At 44.4% G+C, this 20,817-nt stretch overlaps 1 protein-coding gene across 3 annotated transcripts in view; it reads right to left on the bottom strand.

Annotated features, from left to right (window-relative positions):
• Positions 1–20,817, bottom strand: part of MYT1L (myelin transcription factor 1-like) — a 557,824-nt gene that overhangs the window by 84,973 nt on the left and 452,034 nt on the right. For all 3 annotated transcript variants that reach the window (XM_011989525.1, XM_011989526.1, XM_011989527.1), the window contains exons 15-18: positions 14,996–15,246; positions 12,188–12,424; positions 10,412–10,533; positions 9,463–9,531 (exon numbers count right to left, since the gene is read on the bottom strand). In XM_011989525.1, coding sequence (XP_011844915.1) covers positions 9,463–9,531; positions 10,412–10,533; positions 12,188–12,424; positions 14,996–15,246 — 679 coding nt within the window. The remainder of the gene's footprint in view (positions 1–9,462; positions 9,532–10,411; positions 10,534–12,187; positions 12,425–14,995; positions 15,247–20,817) is intronic.

Below are 20,817 nucleotides of genomic sequence, written 5' to 3'. Positions count from 1 at the left end.
GAAAAACACACTCCGCAAAGCCCTTCAGCGTCTAAGCTCTGCCTATCGTCATCGCAGCTCTGGGGAGACCTCCGTGGTTCCAGCTGCACAGGTGAGGAAGGAGCCCGCATGGAGAACACAGGCTTCAGAACGCCCAGATTCCTGGTGCTGGAGACTTTTATCACTTGACTATGATGGAAGCTGCAAAAACACATTTTCCCTGAAATATGAGGCAGTGATTAAAAATAAGATTATATGACTTACATGCTAAGCAGAAAAGCAGGTTTCAATCACACAGTGACTGCACAAAAACGCAAACATATCTGTGAGAGTGGTGAGATCATACATAGTTTTTCTTTTTTCCAGTTCTTTTCTTTCTCAATTTTTTGAGCTTATATTAGGTTTACATCCAAAAAATCATTTAAAAACTTCCTTGCTCGACTGATGTTTTCTCCCCTTCGCTAGAGGATGCATTTGTGCCAGAAGCAGGTGCTTTTATATATCAGGTGGATTTTGTATCCTTGTTCAGTGAGCTTGCATGATGAACGCCGTCAGCACTTGGCCAAAGGAGAGGGACATGAACGGTGAGAGCTGAGGAACGGGACCTGGCCGCTCGCACGCCTGTGCTGGGACAGGCAGGGGCTCCAGGCACGGCCATGGCTGTGGGCAGTTCTGCTGAACTCTGCTCGCTCTCATTGGCTCTGAGACCAACAATTGCCTAAAATAGGTCACCTGTTTGTATCCTAAATCGTAAAAAAATAATCCATGATAATGACACCTTCCAAATTTGACACGAAAACTAATTGGGACCAGGGAAGGGCTGGGGTCCCCCTCCGTGGAGTAAGCTCTTCTCTGCAGGTAGTGCTAATTAATGCATCAGCAAGCTTGGGAGATAAATATCGAAGACACAGGTGGAAACAGGCTTCCGACAACTTGAAGGCCCCAATTATTAGCGATTTATGTGTTAATTATATTGGGTTTATTTAGTCACTGAAGGAGGTGGCCTACAGACCTCTTTGATAACACCTGATTAACTAAATTTGAATTTCTGCCCATGCTTGAAAGTAATCCAGTTGCATGGTTTTTCACAATAGCAGAACTGAGTCTTTCCACTAACTTCTATTGAGTGCTGCCCCAACGCTGGTCCCAAAGAGTGAGGTTTGCACTCATTTCACTGTGCAACGTGCAGGTATTCCATTCTGAAAATGGTAACACTGACATTTACGTCACATTTAGTTTTAATCTGTCTACAAACTGCATTAAACAAAAAAAGATACCAGTATATTAATAAAAAATTATTAACCTATTTGTCAATGGCTTAATAGTATAAGCCAGATGCTTAAAAAATATGAACTGTTCAGCTTCAGAAATGAAATATTCCCACAGGTTTGTTAGAATGTAATTCTAATTAGAATTAGGACAATTTCTATTGTTCTTTGTGTAGTAAAAACCACACAAAGAACAATGTAAAATAAGTGTAAGGTTCTCTTGGGCACTGCCCAGTGTGTATACCTGCTTAGTGTATGTGGACATTTTGGTTTGAATTAATGAAGATGAAATATCATCAAGAATGCACTTCCTCAGCCACGGCAGCCTCATTCCAGCAGCTTGTGACTTTCGGGTGGGACAGCACAGAACAGGCAACTTCATCCCAGAAGGCTCCATCAGGTATTTCAGGCTCTCATTTCCCTAACCAAGTCACATTTTATTCTGATTATTAGAAAGCTTTTTCTTAAAAACATCAGGTAGGTGTGGGATGTCCAACTTCTTTAAATTCTTATACTATTCTCAATTTCTCTTTGGAGGCAGATGAGATGTCTCCATCTCTCATTCATGAATAGAAACATGTAATCACCTGTAGAACCTAGCGACTTTAAGAATGTCATTAAATGGAATTCACTAGTGCCAGAAACCTCTTTCTGTAAAAATGCAACAATAGAATATAACAGAAGAGAAGAGAAGAGAAGAGAAGAGAAGAGAAGAGAAGAGAAGAGAAGAGAAGAGAAGAGAAGAGAAGGGAAGAGAAGTAATTTCCCTGAGTCATCACCCTGGAAGGCCACAGATCACATGTAAGAGAGAGCACAGCGACAGGTTGAAATTGCAGACGTGACTGTGAGCTTTCCTGCTTCCCAGGCCCCTGTGCACTCAATGGCCCTTGAGTTCCTTCAAAGCCTTTCACTCAAGAAAGGGCCTGGGAGAGAATGAGTCTCTCTCCTGGAAACCCCAAATCCTTGTCAGTCATTTCCCAAAGGGAGCATCGACTTTATTTCCAATTTCATTCATTTTGCTCCAGGGAATTACAAATTAGCGAAGTGTTTACTACATTAAAACCTCAGAGGCACAATTAAAGGACATAACCTCCTCATTCTGACTATACTCTCCCATCACAGAGTACTGGCTTCTCATCCTGCTGGCTGCCCGAAGTCAGATGTGGGGGCCCATGAAGTCTAAGAAAGCTCACTTCTCAGAGTCACTCCAGAGGAGCCCAGAATTCCCTCAAGTTGGAAGAGGTCAAATTTAATTAGACGTGAAATATGAAGAGACCTCAGACAATGTAACACGTCTCATGAAAGGAAATGTGTCCATCTTTGAAACCTAGACCAAAAAATAACAAAAAATGTGTGTGTAAAATAATAATATATGTTTATAGTTTAGTAATATATGTGTATATATATTTTAAATAACTTTAAAACTTCAGTACTTAAAATTATAAGGACAATAAATTCTTCTTTCTGTTCATATGTGACAGAAATACTGTACATATTAAAAAGTCATCCAGAAGTTAAAAAATCAATGTATTTAAAAATTTTTGAAATAGATTGTATAAGATGCATTATTTTACATTTGATTTGATGACAAATGATTTTTGTTTGAAAGTATGCAATACAATTCAATAGTTTCTGATGTTTGTATTAAATGTTTCATATTCTTAAAATGAAAGAATGGAATGCTAAGAAATATTTCATTAAAAATCTTCCTCATGATTTTCTTCTGAATTTAAAATGTTCCAAAATTTGACACAAAAAACCCAAAAACCTCACAAAGCCAGCTTTGGTGAGCAGTTAGAAATTTACCTTAATTGCCTGAGAGATTCGAGCTCCCTATCTCTGAGTTCAACCAAGCCACCATCCTTGAAAACAGCCTTTTAAATGGCTTAAGGCAAACAGATCAATTTGGTCAAGAAGCCGGTAAATATGGCAAATTAAAGATAAAATAAAATGTCCATAGAAGCCACCCTCTCTTTAGCAAACAGTATGCTGATTCTGCCAAAGTGTGAGGCTGCAAAGGTAAAACCATTCTCGAACTGAGCAATGAATGAGGTAAGGTAAGATGGAGAAAGCTTTTTTTGTTTTTATTTTTTGAGACGGAGTCTCACTCTGTCACCCAGGCCGGAGTGCAGTGGCACGATCTCGGCTCACTGCAACCTCTGTCTCCTGGGTTCCCGTGATTCTTGTGCCTCAGCCTCTTGAGTAGCTAGAAAACTTTTAAATGAGACTTGAATTATTTTCTTAACTGACTGTAGATTGGGCAGTCAGGTCTACACGCAGCATGTTTCATTCAGTTTTCAGAAGAATGAATGATGAAATATAAATGAAAAATGGAAAAGTTTCATTTTGTGGGGATTTTTGGACATGGTTGTTGTCAATTGTAACAGGTATTGAATGTCAGGTGTGTGCTACCAGCACCGTCCCGCTTCACAGGGAAGGAAACTGAGGCACAGGGAGATTGACAGTGCTCCCCAGTGACTGGAAAACCCATGCTCTGTGTTTTCTTTTGCACAGAGAACCTCTCCATGAAAAGCAGAGCACCTTGGCCACCGGCCTCAGATCCTGCCACCCCTTGCCTCCTTGTATTACTTAAGTCTGAGATTTTACCCAGTGAATTTCAATATTTTCTTCATCAAAACCGTGACAATGGCGAGGCATAAACAGACCTACACTACGTTTCAAATATAGCTGGAGAACTTTAGGAACGTTTCATCAAGCCGTTTAAAAAGCTAAACACTGAAGATTCTCAACGTGGTTGTTGTTTTGTTTTTGGCTGGCCTGTGCGTCAGTATAGTTAGTTAAAATAAGTAAGATTCAGCCCAAACCCCAATGCCTGGGTCCCTCCCTTAATAATCCAGGTCTCAGGCTTCCTGTGAGAGGAGGAGGAGGCAGGAAGAAAGATTTGCAGCAGGGACCCTCCCCACTTATAGCCCCTTCCACTGGGCCAGGGAGGCTCCTGCTGCTGGGCTCGCCCTGACGGTGGACTTGAGAAATGGAAGGAAAGACCGAGGCGCTTCTGGCTCATCCTCAACAAGAAACTCCGTGAACCAAGACCTGAGTGGTTTATTGTTGGTTTGCCGGTTCGTGTGTGTGTGTGTGTGTGTGTGTGCGCGCGCGCGTGTGTGTGTGTGTGTGTGTGTGTGTCTGGAGTCATTCTGAAACATTCTTGTTTTAGAAGCTTTACTTATTATGCTTAATTGTATTTCCTATATTTTAATTTCTCCTACTCATTATGATAAAATACAACTCCAATAGGCTGTATTTTGTAGGATATTTTCTGTAAATGCCATAGTGCAAACTTTATAAACCATTTACAGATGTGAAAATATAAATGGTAGAACTGGGTCCCTGGAGGAGCAAGTTCAAAATGCGTTTAGCTGATTGTGAGGAGTGGGCGTGTCAGCGTTCCACCAGGGATGTGGCACAGTGCTGGGGAGGTGGCCACCGCCGGTGGGTCCCAGCTCAGCTCCCTGTGCGGGTCACAGGGAAACTGCACGAGGCCAAGTGTGGAAACAAAAATAAATTGTGTGTGTGTGTGTGCATGTGAAGGGCTGTAGTCATCACTAAATGTAAACCCTTAATTCTCAATCACAAAGCAGCGCCCTGAAGGTGATGTTATTAATGACCGAGGAGCAAGCGTGAAGCGTGGGAAAGCTTCTGAGTCAGGCTTTGTCCTGATTTTGAGGAGCAAGCGTGAAGCGTGGGAAAGCTTCTGAGTCGGGCTCTGTCCTTGCAGTTGATAGTCTGTGCATTTCCACTGAGCAGTCCAACCACCCGTTCCTCAGTTCTCACATCCGTGAAATGGGTCTAAGCACCTCTTCCCCCTTTTCCTCACGAAGACGACAGTCTGTGCAGAAGCATTTTGTCCACTGTCGGGCACCCCACAAGCCTGCAGCGTTTCAGCACAAGCAGGGACCACCACAGATCTGGGGAAGGCTCTGGGGCAGGCACGCAATCCCCGTGGCCTGGGCGGCGCTTGCTGGAGTCCCAGCGGACCCTGTGCGCCGGAGGGACCCGCACTGAGAAACCCCAGGCCATCGCTTCTTCTCCCCGAGACATTCCCACTCACGCACATCGCTGGTCACGTGCACCCAGGTGCTCTCGGGGGAGCCAAGTCAGCTGCTGAATGGTTCGATCTTTTATAACAGAAAGAAGGGTGCTACAAGAGCAATCTTGGAAGTGGGAGATCACACAGCTCCCCTCCCAATGTGGAGGCTGAAATCACACAACTTTCGGTCCTAAAAGAGCTGAATTTACACAGAGGTCAGCTCATTCCCCTGATAAGGAAATACGGCCTCCTGTTAAAGAAACTAGACCCCAGCCGAGGCCAGTTGTAATTCACAGAGTTCTGTGATTGACTATTGTAAACTGTGAAAGCAAAAGATTACCGAAATGAGGATTATTCCTAAGAACTTGGTGAGCAGTCAAAGCGGACGACCCTCCTGCACCCTAACAATGGAAGCTGTGGGGTGAGCAAAGCTCACACCTCTCCAGGAGAGCCTGGCAAATAATCTCCCTGTGCCTGTTATGTTTACAGCAGAGAATCCAAGCCCCAGGATGGGCTAGAAATAAGGAGCCTTAGCAAAAAGCAACATCTTGACCTACGTTCAAAATGCTAATTCTTTGACTTATGACGTATTTTAAAATGCATGTAACCAGGTTAAAAAGATGTGTTAGATGTGGCTAAAATTTCTGCATGCTCAAGCTGAAAAATGCCTAGGATACGAGCTTAGAGATTACAGAGCGTACGCGACCGTTGCGAAGGCCGAGGGACCAAAAGTACAACCCGCTCACTGCCGGGATGACTCAGGCCAAGCTCAGACTCCAGGAAAACCAACAAGTAGCCCAAGGTTCTTTTTCCTACAAGGAGTTACATAATGTCGGGACTCACGGTATTATAAGATAAAGGCGAGGATAGTAAGGAGGAGTCTTAATTTGGCCAACCAAAGCATAAATGGAAGCCGATTCGTGGGCTCCTCTTCAGAGCCACTTTCCTGTGATCGAAATCAGTTTGTATTTGGCTTACTTTGGTTATACCTACACCATGCCCATGTCTACAATGGCACACACATCTGGAAGCAGAAAAAAGTAATTCCTGGCTGGGAGAATACGGTTCCTTAAGACAATGAAAAAGAAAAAGAAAAGGCTGACCAGCTGCGATAGGTTTTGCAAGCTCTTTCCTGCTGTTTGTTTCAGGGAATCCTAGCAAATGAAATGTCACGAGAAGAAACCTTACAGGGAATCAGAGCTCATGGTGGGCAGAGTTCTCATCCCCCAAAAACTCTAATCTGCACAAATGTATTCTTTTTTGTTTTTTGGCCTGTGATCTCAGTGAATGTCACAGCCAGGCAGGGCTCACGGCGACCCTGGGAGGTCGGCTCCTAGAAAGGGCATACAAGGTGACGGTGAATTCCACCTTGAAGCATCGATGCACAAAAGTCTGCCAGGCACAGAGGCTTTCGGTCCCAACCTGGGGGCTTCCTTCCTGACGTCTGAGCCTCTGAACTATGTCTTCAACACCAGATAGGCTACAGAGCAAAGAAAGCAACAGTCCCAGAGTTGGAATAAGATTCAGGTGCACATTAAATTTTAATCCAGTTTCAGTTTACATGTTACACATAATTGGACATGAGGTTATGAATTTTCTTTTCGAAACGTCCCATGTTTGCTGCTCTGGGTAAGAACCAGGCAAAGTATTATCTCAGGAAGTTTAAGAGCTTAGAGGATCCAAGAGCGAGAGTTTATCTGGAAAATTTGCTTTGTCCATGATCAAGAATGTCCTGTTAAAGGCCAAATATCACAATTCAGCATTGGAAGTGACAAGAAGAAAATTTCCAGAAAGTTCCATTTGTTAGCTGACACGTAGAGAAGAGTTTCAGAGGTAATTGGGGCCCACTTTCTACCATGTGTTTATGAATGATGAGAGGTTGTGGCAGGATACAGTGAATGGTTTAACGTCATGCTGTTAATCAGGGATGCTGCTGCTGCAGGACAAATTGACCAAACCCTTGAAAATATACACAAAGAATATTAAAAAGGACTCATGCGCGAATTATTCTAAAGAAAGTTGTTGCAAGTCATGAGGGGCTCAGTCCGTGTTCCTGGGCTTGAGAAACCCACCCAACAGATCTTGCTGACCCAGATCCAACAGGTAACAGATAAAGGGTGTCACCAATTACAAGGTTAAAGAAAAGAAATTATAACCTATGGTTATACCATCAAGTAAAATTTGGTCATTGAAACATTAGTGTTTTTACAGAAGATGCTTGATTGAAATTCTTAGTTTTGAAGATCCATTCATAGAAAAGGACCATTTAAGAAAATCAGTCAAGTTCAGATTTCCCAGAAAGGCTCTATCAGAATAGGATTTACTTTTTGCAAAGATAAGTTTAGACACGAGTGTGGCTTTTTGAGCAACCACAATTAGGAAAAGGCCATCCACCTCCTGGAAGATACAGTCTCCCCTCCAAGACAAGGCAGGAAGGAGGGGCTGCCCATGCCCACCCTGCCCTGGAAGGCACGAAGAGCTAACCGGCTCCCTTGGAAAATGCTAAAGGTGGGGACCATCACACCGTCTTGCAAGATGAAGTAAGAGAAGAAGAAAGTGCTGATGCTGGAGAAACAGCAAGCTGGCCCGGAATTTCAAATCAACATAAGCCGCCAAGCCCAACGTGAAGGGATGCAAGCCAAAGAGAACGAATCCCTGCAGTCTCTGACCAGTTAGAGGCAACACTAGGAGCAACTTTTACAGAGGCTGTTTTCCTGTCTACAGCTGGCCTGTTGGAACTGGAGATGTGCCAATCTTTTGCAAAGTGTCCCTCATCAAGAAATTCAAAGGAATGTTGCCATGTTCTGATGTATTGGCCAAGTTCCCAGGGGAGTTAGTCATGTTTTGACCATGAGGGAAATGTGGTTTCCAGCCATACAAAAGATGCCTGAACAAAGCGGGTTGAATTGCTCTTGCTAATGCTGTCGTTTTGAGATCCTAAAGCTACTTTGTCCATGAGGAACTGTTTTGGATGAGGCTACAGACTTTACAGCCGTTAGGTAAGAGGAAGCCCTCCAGGCGTTTACATTCCATGAAGAAAGTTCCAAGGGTCTTGTAGCGAAAGAGCTAGTTCAGGAAGTCACTGAACATAAACAGGTGATCTATGGCCCTAGGGCCTTGGACAGGGATCCTGTAAAAGATGACATGGGTGTGAAACAGAAGCCTACACTTTGCAATAGTCCTGGTCTATCGTCAGGGGTCTGGGAGGTGGGGAGGGATGACTGGGAAAGAGATCAAATGTGGGTTGAAAAGCAGCATTCTCTTTGCGTGGATAACAATGCTTTTTCCAAACAAAAGGAAAACCAAGCAATTTGACATAATGATATGGCATGTCCAATAATTTAAAGCGATTATCTGGGGACTCTTGGCTCTTATCGCACTGTGAGCATCTCCCAGGTCTTGCCCTCTTTCCCTGTGTGCACCTGCACCTATGCTGTCCCTGGAGTGCGGAGGCTTTGAGACTCCCTCCGTGACTTCTACCCGCTTCTTCCGAACCTGTCTGGCCCTGCATCTAGAGATGTCTAGACGAAGGAGGGAAATCTCAGTGTGGCAGTATAAATGTAGGTGTTTCACCCTTTTGCCAGATTTATGCTTAAAAATGACAGGCATAGAGAAGAGGGAGGTAAAACTCTAGAATGAGGTGTGTCTGGCTGAATTCCACGACTCTCCGGATCCCTGAACCGCAAGCTGACACTGTCCTAAAGAGTATTCATGACTAAGACCACGGTGTATTTAAGAAAATAGCTATTATGATGGTAGATTTTGTCATGAGTGCTACTTAAGTATCCATATTGTAAATACTCCTATGAATTTATTTTAAAAATTAAATTTTGATTATTTAGTCATTTTCTAAAAATTTGAGTAACTGTAAAATTTCCCTTCCATATGCATGCATATCTGGAGAAAACACTCATGCTTTAGGAAATTCCAGATAGGAAGGATATGACATGAACAAGCTGGAGGTATGTCAGGGGAAAAGGCAGAATGGGTTGTGTGGAAAAGTGGCTGAAATTCCGAGGACTCAATCACGTTTCTATATCAAGGCACTGGGGTGCACAGGCCATGTTTTTTAACAGACATTTTTCTTTGCAAATGACACATCATTTTTTTTTGTGAACTACTGAGTGCATGGATTTTTAAAAGAGAATTATTGTCATTAAATCTTACTTGAGTTCTTGGGAGCTGGTGGCCAGCATACTTCGAATGCTTTTGTCCGCCAGGGGGCAGCCAGATAGACTGTAAGACAGGCCGGGACAGGCAGGTCAGTCAACCGCGAAGCGCATAACTCCCGAACAAACACAACATAAAAACCAAAATTAAAGAGTTTAATGCAGAAAAGCAATGGGCAAGTGCTGTATATTGAATTTTTTTTTGCATAATTAATTCTGAATTGGTTCGAATATAAATTTAAGAAAATGTTTCTGTTAATAAGAAATTGTTTAAAAAATAAGATAAAACATTTGTGCTCTTTGGCTTCAATGCTTAAGAAGAATTTTGCAAATTTAGGTTGTTTATTTGAAGAGAAAAGACATTATACAACACATAAATTGGCATGCTTTTGAAGGTCAACATATAGCACTTAAAGGGTTGACACAGAATTCAACATTTTTACTTTGACAGCATTGTTGAGGTAAGCTGAAAACAATAAATTGAAAAGACAGAATCCACCATGAGAAAAATGAAGTCACACCTTCTGTGTGAGGCGTAATTACCAGTCACATGACCACTCCCATCACACCCTGGAGTTGGACATCTGCCACCAAACAAAAACAAAAACAGCCAAAATAGTAAGTATGTTTTAAAAAAAAAACTTTTAAAAAAGTTTCATTGTTTCCAGTTTAGCTGCAATGTCTGCAAGGGGATTTAAGCACCCTGAAGAAAAGCGGCAAAATGCACGGGTTAAATGAAAATGACGCCCCCGTCCAACAGAGCGTCACTGGGAACAGGCAAGTGCACGGTGAGCTGCTCACTCTACTGACCCGGCAATCGGAAACATTTGTACGCTGCGAATGTCGCATGCTCAAACGGCAAGGCAGATACAGATCCGGTTTTTAAAAATCAGCCAAAGAATGGGAAGATTAAGAAGATTCATAATTTCACCTCACAGCATGCTTACGTTATTAAATCCTTTTTGCTCTCCTTGCACTGAGGGTACTTGGGTTTGGGACTTGGGATGGTCACCTCCCCGGGATACCGTCTTTCTTCTAGAGCCTCCTGGAATGGGTCCAAGTCTTCTGGCTGTGGGCAAAACACAGCTTCAGAGCCACACGGATGATCACACGGCGCACAGACTGAGGGAGGCGGTTCGTGGCTCTGGGGTGGCCTCTGATCTTACACCTCTTTCTGCTGTACCTTTAAGATCCTCTTTGTCCTGATAATGCCCCTTCTGAAAATGCATATTGAGCTTTTCTTCCACTGCTCTAAACTAGAATGATGGTCACCTGTCGGTGGTCAGGGCCCTTATTCAACATTCACCTGGCCGTGCTCACCACATGGACACACACACAGTCCGGCAGCCAGAGACTACGTTTAACTTGGTCTTCCTCATTCAGCATTCAGCACACACCTGTGGGTGGGCTGCTTTATCCAACACTCGCCTGCAAGATTCAACACTGGAACTACAGTGTGTTAGGGCTAAGCTTCCCCCACCATTGGTCAGGATTTTGCAAGCACCAGCTTTAAGATTCGGGGTAATGGAGACCAATTTAGAGGAAAGTAACTGTAAATTTCCTTTTCAGTTGTGCGTTCACCTGCAGTAACGTGGATGTTTCTACAGGTGGCGATGCTCAGCAGACACATTTCCTAAGTCTAGCTACACGGGAAGGTTTGTCTTCCATGACGATCCAGGATGAAAACACTTTCTGTCATTTTATGAGGGCTTACTTTCAACTAAAATAAATTTGGAGATTCAACCACCATATGCCTTATTTGGTAGTAATGATTCAACACTGCAGGAGAAAAAAATACTTAGAAATTTAGCTTGCCACTCTGATTTGGTTCTTTTCACAACGCCTGGATACTGAAATCAATTTGAAGAATGCAGATAACAGGCTTATAAGCAGGTGCCCTCTCTGCCAATTTCTACATGGGGCTAATGTTTCTTTCTTTTTTTTTTTTTTTCTATTTCCTTGTTTCTGTAAGACACTAGTGCTTTGATGGTGGTCTCTCCATTGTACTAAAAATAAATTTCATTTTTCAGTGAATAAAGAGGATGTCATAGTTCTCAGAATCAAAGACTTTTAAGTCAGTACATAAAGAAAACATTTTTCTTTATTTCTTTTCAAAGCCTAAAGGGCATTATATCTATTTTAATAACCTGAATTTGAACACTGTAGCTACTTCAAAAATATGTTCTTGACATAGATGTTTTAGTAATATAGTCATAAACAAAGATTTAGGTGATGGTACTAGAATAATTTATTCAAGGCTAGAGTAAACTCTTTTGAATACTTTAGGTTTCTTAGAGAAGGGACACTGTCCTTAGTTTTGAAGAGCTAGTTAATTAACAGCACACAGTTAACCATTTTAGTATCTAAGACTCCTATTAAAATTCTCTACCAGCAAGGAAAATCCAGTATTGTTCCAACAGGACACCCAGAAAAATGAATCACATGCTATTTATATGTTTTCTTAAAGTAATCATTTGTAACAAAACATATTTGTTAGAAAATAAACTTTATCATTTACAAGAGTCAATAGTTTCACTCTAATCAGTGTTAGTCACAAATCTCTTCTGGGTCAACAAAAACTGTTTTCTAAGTCTCCTCAGTTAAAGGTCATATTTAAAGAGAAAATATATTTTCTCATGAGGTATGTGCAAATGGCACTTGTTTCAGCTGGGGCCCCATTTTAAAGTCTGGCAGTCAACACAGGCTCAATGAAAAGGACATACAGTAATGTCTTTGGACTCGTCCTCGTCTATCCTCCGGGGTTTCATTTTGGTGTAGTCTACGGGCAAGTCCCAGCAGTCGCCCTCGCCCAGCTGGAAACACCGGTTGTTCATCACTGCCTGCTGCTGGGGGGACATGGGCTCCAGGGGGGTCAGGATGGGGCAGCAGCTGTCCCGCGGCCTCTGCTTGTTCATGCTGAGGTCCAGGGTCCCGTTCTCATCCACCTCCATGTCAGGGTTCTGTTGGTAGAAAGACATGGTGACTGTGCTTGGCCTGGCACCTTGTAACACCACGGGTCCTTCCTCCCAGACTGCAGTCTTGCCATCAGCCAGGGGAGCGTTCAAACACGGAATTCCTCACTGCTGTTTCCTTGGCCTGAACTCCCAAGGTGAACAGTCCTGGTCTTTTGGTACATTCCTGCTATCCCATGCTTAGTTGCAAAATTGGTTGGAGAATCCAGGCACCGCTCCCACCCTCCCTCCCTCCCTCCATTTCCCTATTTATCTACTGTCTATCCTCTCTCTCTCCTTCCTTGTTGTCCTATTATATCTCTGATTTAGAGTTTGTTCAGAATAAAATTACAAAGTGTTTAGTTTTAATTTTATTACAGTTACAAATACCTAAGAGATAAAAATTTTGCGTGTATGCATGTGTGTATATACATGTATGTGCATGTATGTATGTATGTGTGTGTATAAACACACAGATATATCAGCTTAAAAATTCTCTTTTAGTTTTATTGATGCTAATAGTTCAAGAATTAGGGAGTAGGATAACAAAAGCATTAGAAGGGTGAAGGAAAGAAAGAGAAGAAACTAAAATTTACCTTGTAATATAATTTTTTTTTTTGAGGGACAGAGTCTTGCTCTGTTACCCAGGCTGGAGTGCAGTGGCACGGCCTGGGCTCACTGCAACCTTCACCTCCCAGGTTCAAGCAATTCTCCTGTCTCAGTTTCCCAAGTAGCTGGGACTACAGGTTTGCGCCACCATGCCCAGTTAATTTTTGTATTTTTTAGTAGAGGTGGGGTTTCACTATATGTTGGCCAGGCTGGTCTCAAACTCCTGACCTCAAGTGATCCGGCCGCCTCAGCCTACCAAAGTGCTGGGATTACAGGTGTGAGCCACTGGGCCTGGCTGTAATAAGAACTTTTATGATGAAAATAATTTTTCATTTTAAGAAAGGACATCTGCAGTTGCAGCTAAAAATACCTTTACTACAGTGATTACCATCTGATCGCCTCTAAATTTCAGCAAACCTGCAATTTAGTCTACTGGCTTCAACAACAACAACAACAACAACAACAACGAGGTCCAGGGTGAGGCTTTTTGGATTTTTTAAAGGATGCTTTGAAATGCATCAAGAATTCTGCAGCACTTGCCTCTCAGGGAGAAAGTGAGAAGAAGGGACACGTGGACAGAAAGTTTAAAAAAAAAAAAAAATCAAAATACCCCTAACAATCCTGCATGTTTTCCCCCAAAGAGTGACACTCTTTTGAGCAAAATTTGATTTCAGAGCTGGTCTGAAAGCTGCTGCCTCCTCAAAGGTCTAGCAGCTCTCTCCTCTCAACGCAACAGTAGAAGGAAGATGCTTGGAATGAGACCACCATCCCTGGAGCTGTTACCTTGATAAATTATACAGTATCATTCTGCCTGAACTCTCTTTGTCAAAGTGCACTCTGATTTGAAGTTCTGATATTAATTTAAGTTTCAGAATGTTGGATTTATTCTCTCAGTCTTAGTTTAATTTTAAGAAAGTGCAACAAAATTTGGAAAGGGTCTCTGCTTTTTTTTTTTTTTTTTGTGGTTGCCACAGAATCTCTTCCATGCTAACCTTGCATTTTTGCAACCTTGGTCACCATGAAAACTGCAGGCCCCTGACGCTTCTCCAATATCTAGGACTAAATATACTGATAGAAGAAAAAACATTTGCAGAACGTAAGATTACTGACCTTTCTTCATTCATACCAACTACAAGTATTTACAAGAACCACTGTCAGCGCTGTGCACTCAGGTGCATGGCCAGGCAGCGCTGCACAGTGCAGAGCCCTTTGTTTATCAGCAGAGGAGATGAACGTGTCCGCTGCTCAGCGTCTCTGAGAACACAGACCGCTCCCTGCACCGCCCGGCTCTCCCCGGCCGCCTAGTGGCCTCGGCGAGGCGGCTCTCCCAGGTCTGTGCTGCATCCTAAAGGCTCTCTCTCCCGCCCAGCAGAAGCACTGGTTCAATTGATAAGAAAATTATAAATAGACACTCTTCCTATGCCTTTCATAGCACTACAGCACCCATGCAAATGTGGAACTAACGAGTGCTGGCTGTAAATACACGGCTGATCCCTTGGTGTGAAGCCTGATTTTTACTTCCTTTGTTTCCCTGCTACCCAGGAATCCACAGGCAGATGCCTGCATTTCACTTGGCAACGGTGCTAGCAGAGCTTCCTGTCAAAGTTCAAGGGAGGTCCGCGCTGCGTTGTGCATCCTCTGTGTGGTCACTGGAGACCACAGGAGGACCACGTGCTGTTCTTTGTTTACAGAAATGCTTCTGGATCCTGGAGAGAAGGATCCATTGATGCACATTAATTTACAAGATCTGACCCTTGCCTCTGATGGAGAAGATGGATGCGCTTTGGACAACGGTGCTGTTCAGGCTGCTTTAAGGGGAGCTGCACTGATTGTTCACAGTGGCAGGAACGGTTTAGGAGATCAGGGCGTTGGCACCATAAAGCTGCCTGAAAGCGCCGTGTGTCTCGGCAGCTGGGCCCGCGGCCCGCCTCCCCCACCCGCCAGGGGCCCCACCTGCCCAGGCGCGTGTACCCGCGTGGCGCACAGGTCCTGCGGCTTGGTGCTCAGGTTCTGCGGCATCTCGCGGCAGCGCGTGGACAGGTTGAGGATGGCGGTGGCCGCCATGTGGGCCGCCTCCATGTCGTGCGTGTAGTCGAAGCTGCTCTTGCTGCAGGTGCTGCTGGCGCTGCTGCCCCCGCCGCAGCTCAGGTTGCTGCTGCTGCTGGGCGCGTAGCTGCTGGTGCTGCTGCTGCTGGGGCTGGGGTCCTTGCAGTACCGCTTCGCTGGGGAGACAGGGACAGGGATGACTCAGGCCCCGGCCGCAGGGCACACGGCAGACAGCACATGGCAGGGCCTGCCCGCCCCGGCCTTAGCCACACACAGCCGCGTGGGACGGCCCTCAGGGTGCCGGGGCTTTGGTGTAAAGAAAACAAACAACAGGCAAACGAAAACAAAACAAAACCCTCTGGCTCCTTTCCTTTTTTTCTACTTTTTCCCCTTTTTCTTATTTTTTTTTTTTTGCCCTGGAGGAGCATTCATCACCTGTTGGAAAGGCTGCACCTCGCACCCAGCACAGACAGTTACCTGGTCCCTGGAAAGACGGACACAGGGCTGGCTAGCTTTCAGGAACTACAGGGTGCAGGCAAGTGACTGGGAATTCCAGCCCAAACCCCTGTGGAGGCCCTAAGAGTGGGTGGGGCTCCTCCCCCGCACATGAGGGCTCACGAGCACTTTTGGTGACCCGACCTGGATCCAGTCTCTCATCTGTCAAGAGGTGGTCTGTTCCTTTGAGCCAGAGGGGCTGTGGCAGCCTCCTGGGGCCCGGGTCCTCTGTGCAGGTGACCAGGATTCAAGGGGACCTGGGGGCCACCTGCTGGGCCTGTGGGGACCACGTACTTTGGGAAGTGGATTTCTGGCTGGGCCTGCAGACCAGACAGGGTGAGTCCAACATTCTTTTTTTCTAGAATGCTGATACCGGCCATGGGAGTGAAAGGGGGAAATGCACGTAGAGAATACGCTCAGGATAAATGTCGGAACACCTGAGTGGCCACTCGGTGGCGGGCAGACATGTGGGGCACGTGTGCAGCTGCCCCTTTCATAGCCACGGCCCCTCTGTTCCCTGCACTGACCCTCACTGACACGATTCCCACTGCCCGGTAATCCTTTCTGAGCCACCACACTCACTAACAGCCAAGCCGGCACTGAGGGGCAAGGGTTACTTCTTAGAGCTGTTAAAAATCTCCTTTATACATGAAAATGTTTCAGTCCAGGATTTATCTGATGGGTCCTTCTTTATTAATTGTTATCCCTGCCAGTTAATGTCACAGGACATCATTTGTGCATGGCCAGACATTTCACTTGGAATCCAGCAGAGTGAAGAGTTACTCAGGGGTGGACCTGGTCTCTCTCATGTCCTAAATCCCTCTGTCAGTGAGTCCCTCCCTTTAGGAAGCAACTTCTTCCCCAAGACATTCCTGCCTGCTTCCCTGGGAGCAGCATGAGTGCAGCTGGAAGAACTTGGTGATAGGCTAGAGACATTCCAGCCCGGGTTCTCCTGGTGCTTAGGGCTGCCCTACTCCTAATCGGCAAAGCTCCAGGCTGCCTAATTCCAACGGAAACTGTGGTTTTATCTGCTGCTACAAGGAAAGGGAAACCTCGCAGGCAGTCATGGCTCCCGCGGTGTCTTCCGTGCCATCAGCAGCAGCTCTGAACCTGGAACCAGGCTTCCCCAGGGACTCCTCCCCACAGAGGAAGAAGAGAACAAAGCTAAGTGAAGCAAAAAGCTTTCTCACATTGCTGATACGGTCATTATGAGCTAATGCTAAGAAACTGCCCTGGATTTGGATACAAAGGAAAAAAAGAAGCGGTCATCATTGATAAGGTTTGGTTTGGGACTGAAAGCTCTCAGGACATGGGGAAGAGGTGTGTTATTGGTGATTCTGTAACGCACAGGCCCCTGCAGAGGAAGCACTGAGGACAGTACCCAGGGCGGGAGTTGGCCACACTGTCTTCGTCTCAGCCTCTGCCAAAAGCTACAGAGAATTCCCCAAGCAAGTGACCGCTGTACACCCAGATTCCCGTACATGAACCAGAGGCTCAAATCCACACCCACAAAATCCATGAAATACAACAGTCATCTGCTGATATTATGACTGTGTTTTGCTAATCTGAATGAGCAAAGCCACCCAGAGTGGTCCCACGGCTGGTGGGGCACAGCTGCCCCTGAGAAGCACGTCTGAGTGTCCATCAGTGTGCCCCTCCCTTCTCTCTCCTTTGGGAACGCCCCTCCTCTAGGGAGCCCAGCAGCACAGCGCGGGGTGGGTAGTGGCTGCTGGTCTGAGCAAGGCCCACGCCAGGGCTTTTGAGAGAGACCACCATGGGGCTGCAAGGGAGTCAACCAGAGGCAGGCAGCAGAGGTTGTGAGGACACCCCCACTGGCCCTGTGCAGTGAGCACCCTGAGCCACCCTGAGCAACCATCAGTTTGCAGTTTGTGATACTCTGGATATGAACTAAAGGTTGTGATTTTACATCATTTACAATTTTGTTAAGAAATAGTAGAACAATTGTAGGAGAAATGAAATAATAATATGGGGTTTCGTTTTTACTGGTGAGGGCTAGCCACTGGTTTAGGGGAAAAAAATCATTGCTCACATAAATTAAAAAAAAAAATAATACTTTTGTTTTGAAATGAGGGAATTTCAATTCCTAAAAAAATTAAAGGAATAACACAAGTCAATGCAACAAACAACTGCAGCTGGCCTAGGCTGGCTGGCAACCTTGCCCTCAGCTTTGGTGAGGGCGATGCTCAGGAGTGTGGGCGCAGAGGTGAGGCAGGAGCTTCCGTTCATGCCCAGAGACTTCTCGTCACAAGCTCCTCTCACCATGACTCTCGCTACACTGTGTTCACAGCATCCTCCAACAGAATTGCATCTAGACCTCCACCACCCTGTAAGATGTAACATGCCCACCTCACAGATGTGGAGACTGAGGCTGCCCAATGTCCACAAAGAGCCTCGACTGCCATCAACGATGTGTTTGTCTGGGAGAGCTCAGCATCTTATCAATTAGAAAATGCTACCCCAGCATCTCTATATACCACTAACATCCAGGCTGACCGTCAATCAAGCAGATAATCCCACTCACAGTAGCCACAAAGAAAAGGAAATACCCAGGAACACAGCTCACCAAGGAGATGAACGATCTCCACAAGGAGAACTATAAAACACTACTGAAAGGAATCAGAGATGACACAAATAAACGGAGAAGTGTCCCATATTCATGGATTGGAAGAATCAATGTTGTTAAAATGGCCATACTGCCCAAAGCAATCTACAGATTCAATTCTATTCCTATCAAACTACCAATGTAATTCTTTACAGAGTTAGAAAAACAATGACTCCAAAATTTCTACGGAATCAAAAAGGAGTCCAAATAGCCAAAGCAATCCTAAGCAAAATGAACAAAGCCAGAGGTTACACTCTACCTGACTTCAAAGTACACTATAAGGCTACAGTAACCAAAATAGCTTGGTACTGGTGTAAAAACAGACACACAGACCAGTGGAACACAATAGAAAACTCAGAAATACAGCCACACACCTACAACCATCTAATCTTTGACAAGGCCAATGCGAGCAAGCAATGGGTAAATGGTACTGGGATAACGGCCGAGCTATTCACAGAAGAATGAAACTAGACCCATACCTTTTGCCATATACAAAAATTAATGTAAGATGGATTAAAGATGTAAATGTAAGATGGCAAACTATAAAAATTTAAGAAGAAAACCTAGGAAATACCCTTTTCAACACTGACCTTGGCAAATATTTTTTTGGCTAGGTCTCCAAAAGCAATTGCAACAAAAACAAAAATAGACAAGTGGGACCTAATTAAAGTAAAGAGCTTCTGCACAGCAAAAGAAACCATCAATGGAGCAGACAGACAACCCACAGAATAGGAGAAGATATTCACAAACTATGTCAGATGACAAAGGCCTAATATCTGACATCTGTAAGGAACAACTACATCCACAAGCAAACCACAAAAAAACCCCATTAAAAATGGGTAAAGAACATGAACAGACACTTCTCAAAAGAAGACATACAAGTGGCCAACAATCGTGACAAAATGCTCAACGTCACTAATCACCACAGAACTGCAAATCAAAACCACAGTGAGACAGTTTCTCACACCCGTCTGAATGGCTACTATTAAAAAGCCAAAAACAGCAGATGCTGGAGAGGCCGTGGAGAAAAGGGAACACTTATACATTCTTGGTGGAAACGCAAATTAGTTCAGCCACTGGATAGTAGCTTCAAAGTTTCTCAAGGCACATTAAATAGAGCTACCATTAGACCCAACAGTCCCGTTACTGAGTATTTACCCAAATGAAAATAGATCGTTGTGCCAGAAAGACACATGCACTCGTATGCTCATCACCACGCTCTTCACAGTAACAGAGACACAGAATCAACTAGGCGCCCATCAGCGGTGGATTAGATAAAGAAAATGTGGTACACAGACACTGTGTAATACTACGCAGCCATAAAAAGAATAAAATCATGTAATTTGCAGTAACATGGATGGTGCCGGAGGCCACAAACCTGAATGAATTAATGCAGGGACAGAAAACTTTGTACCACATGTTTTCACTTGTGAGTGGGAGCTAAACATTGAGCACACAGGGACATAAACATGGGAACAATCGACACCGTGGACACTAGAGAGGGGCGTGGGTTGGAGAACTACCTCTTGGGTACTGTGTTCACCACCTGGGTGCAGTATGCCGTGTAACGAACATGCACAGGTACCCGCTGTGTCTAAAATAAAAGTTGAAACAAGAAAGAAAGACGCTACCTCTATGTGACAACATTTTACTTCAAAGAATTTTTAACTAAAATGACTCTCTGCATTTCTTCCTCTCATCTTACTTGAGTCACCTTAAATTATCCTGAAGTTATAAAATGTAGATGTGACGATGCGTTGACTTTTCCAGATATTTATTTCATAAGATGCTACAGCTAGATGATGCCAAGTGGACAGTACCAAATTTTAGTCGGTGACTGATTTAGTCTTTTGATGCGCCTGTCGACTCACTACACTCAAATGGGCAGCGAAGACAGCATCTACTTTCACATGCATCCTTTATTGAATATTAAAAAATCATTTATAAGTTTTAATTGAAACAAAAATAAAAATGAGTGCCTACAGTTGAAATTGCTCAGGAAAGGAAGGTCTTTGGTCCTAATAATTATCCCTATTTGTAAAATGTCAGCATAGCCCTTCATGCCAGTATCTTTTGGACCACAATCAGCATTGCTCTGCTCAGTGCCCTGACAGCAGGGGGCGCTGCAGAGCAGGGGCGTCAGATTGGGGGTGCTCTGTTCCCCCTCTTCCAGCACGGAGGATGCTTGGTCTGATGAGAGCAGTTTCACAACAACAGAATACACTTTCTTTCAGCAAACAAATTTTTTTTTTTTTTTTTTTTTTTTTTGAGACAGAGTCTCACTCTGTCACCTAGGCTGGAGTGCAGTGGCGTGATCTCGACTCATTGCAATCTCCGCCTCTTGGGATCAAGTGATTCTCTTGCCTCAGCCTCCCAAGCAGCTGGGATTACAGCACCCACCACCACGCCTGGCTAATTTTTGTATTTTTAGTAGAGACAGGGTTTCACAATGTTAGCTAGGCTGATCTTGAACTCCGGACCTTGTGATCCATCTGCCTTAGACTCCCAAAGTGCTGGGATTACAGGCATGAGCCACCACGCCTGGCACAAGGCTATTTTTGATCAAATTGCTTTTCAATTCATCAGCAGACAAGAATGTGTTAATGTTCTTCCAGGCGCCAAGAACATC

This window comes from Mandrillus leucophaeus, unplaced genomic scaffold (genome assembly GCF_000951045.1).
Source record: "Mandrillus leucophaeus isolate KB7577 unplaced genomic scaffold, Mleu.le_1.0 Scaffold355, whole genome shotgun sequence".
NCBI lineage: Eukaryota > Metazoa > Chordata > Mammalia > Primates > Cercopithecidae > Mandrillus > Mandrillus leucophaeus.
The sequence above is the reverse complement of the archived record's forward strand: the minus strand, read 5'-3'. Positions and strand labels throughout refer to the sequence as shown.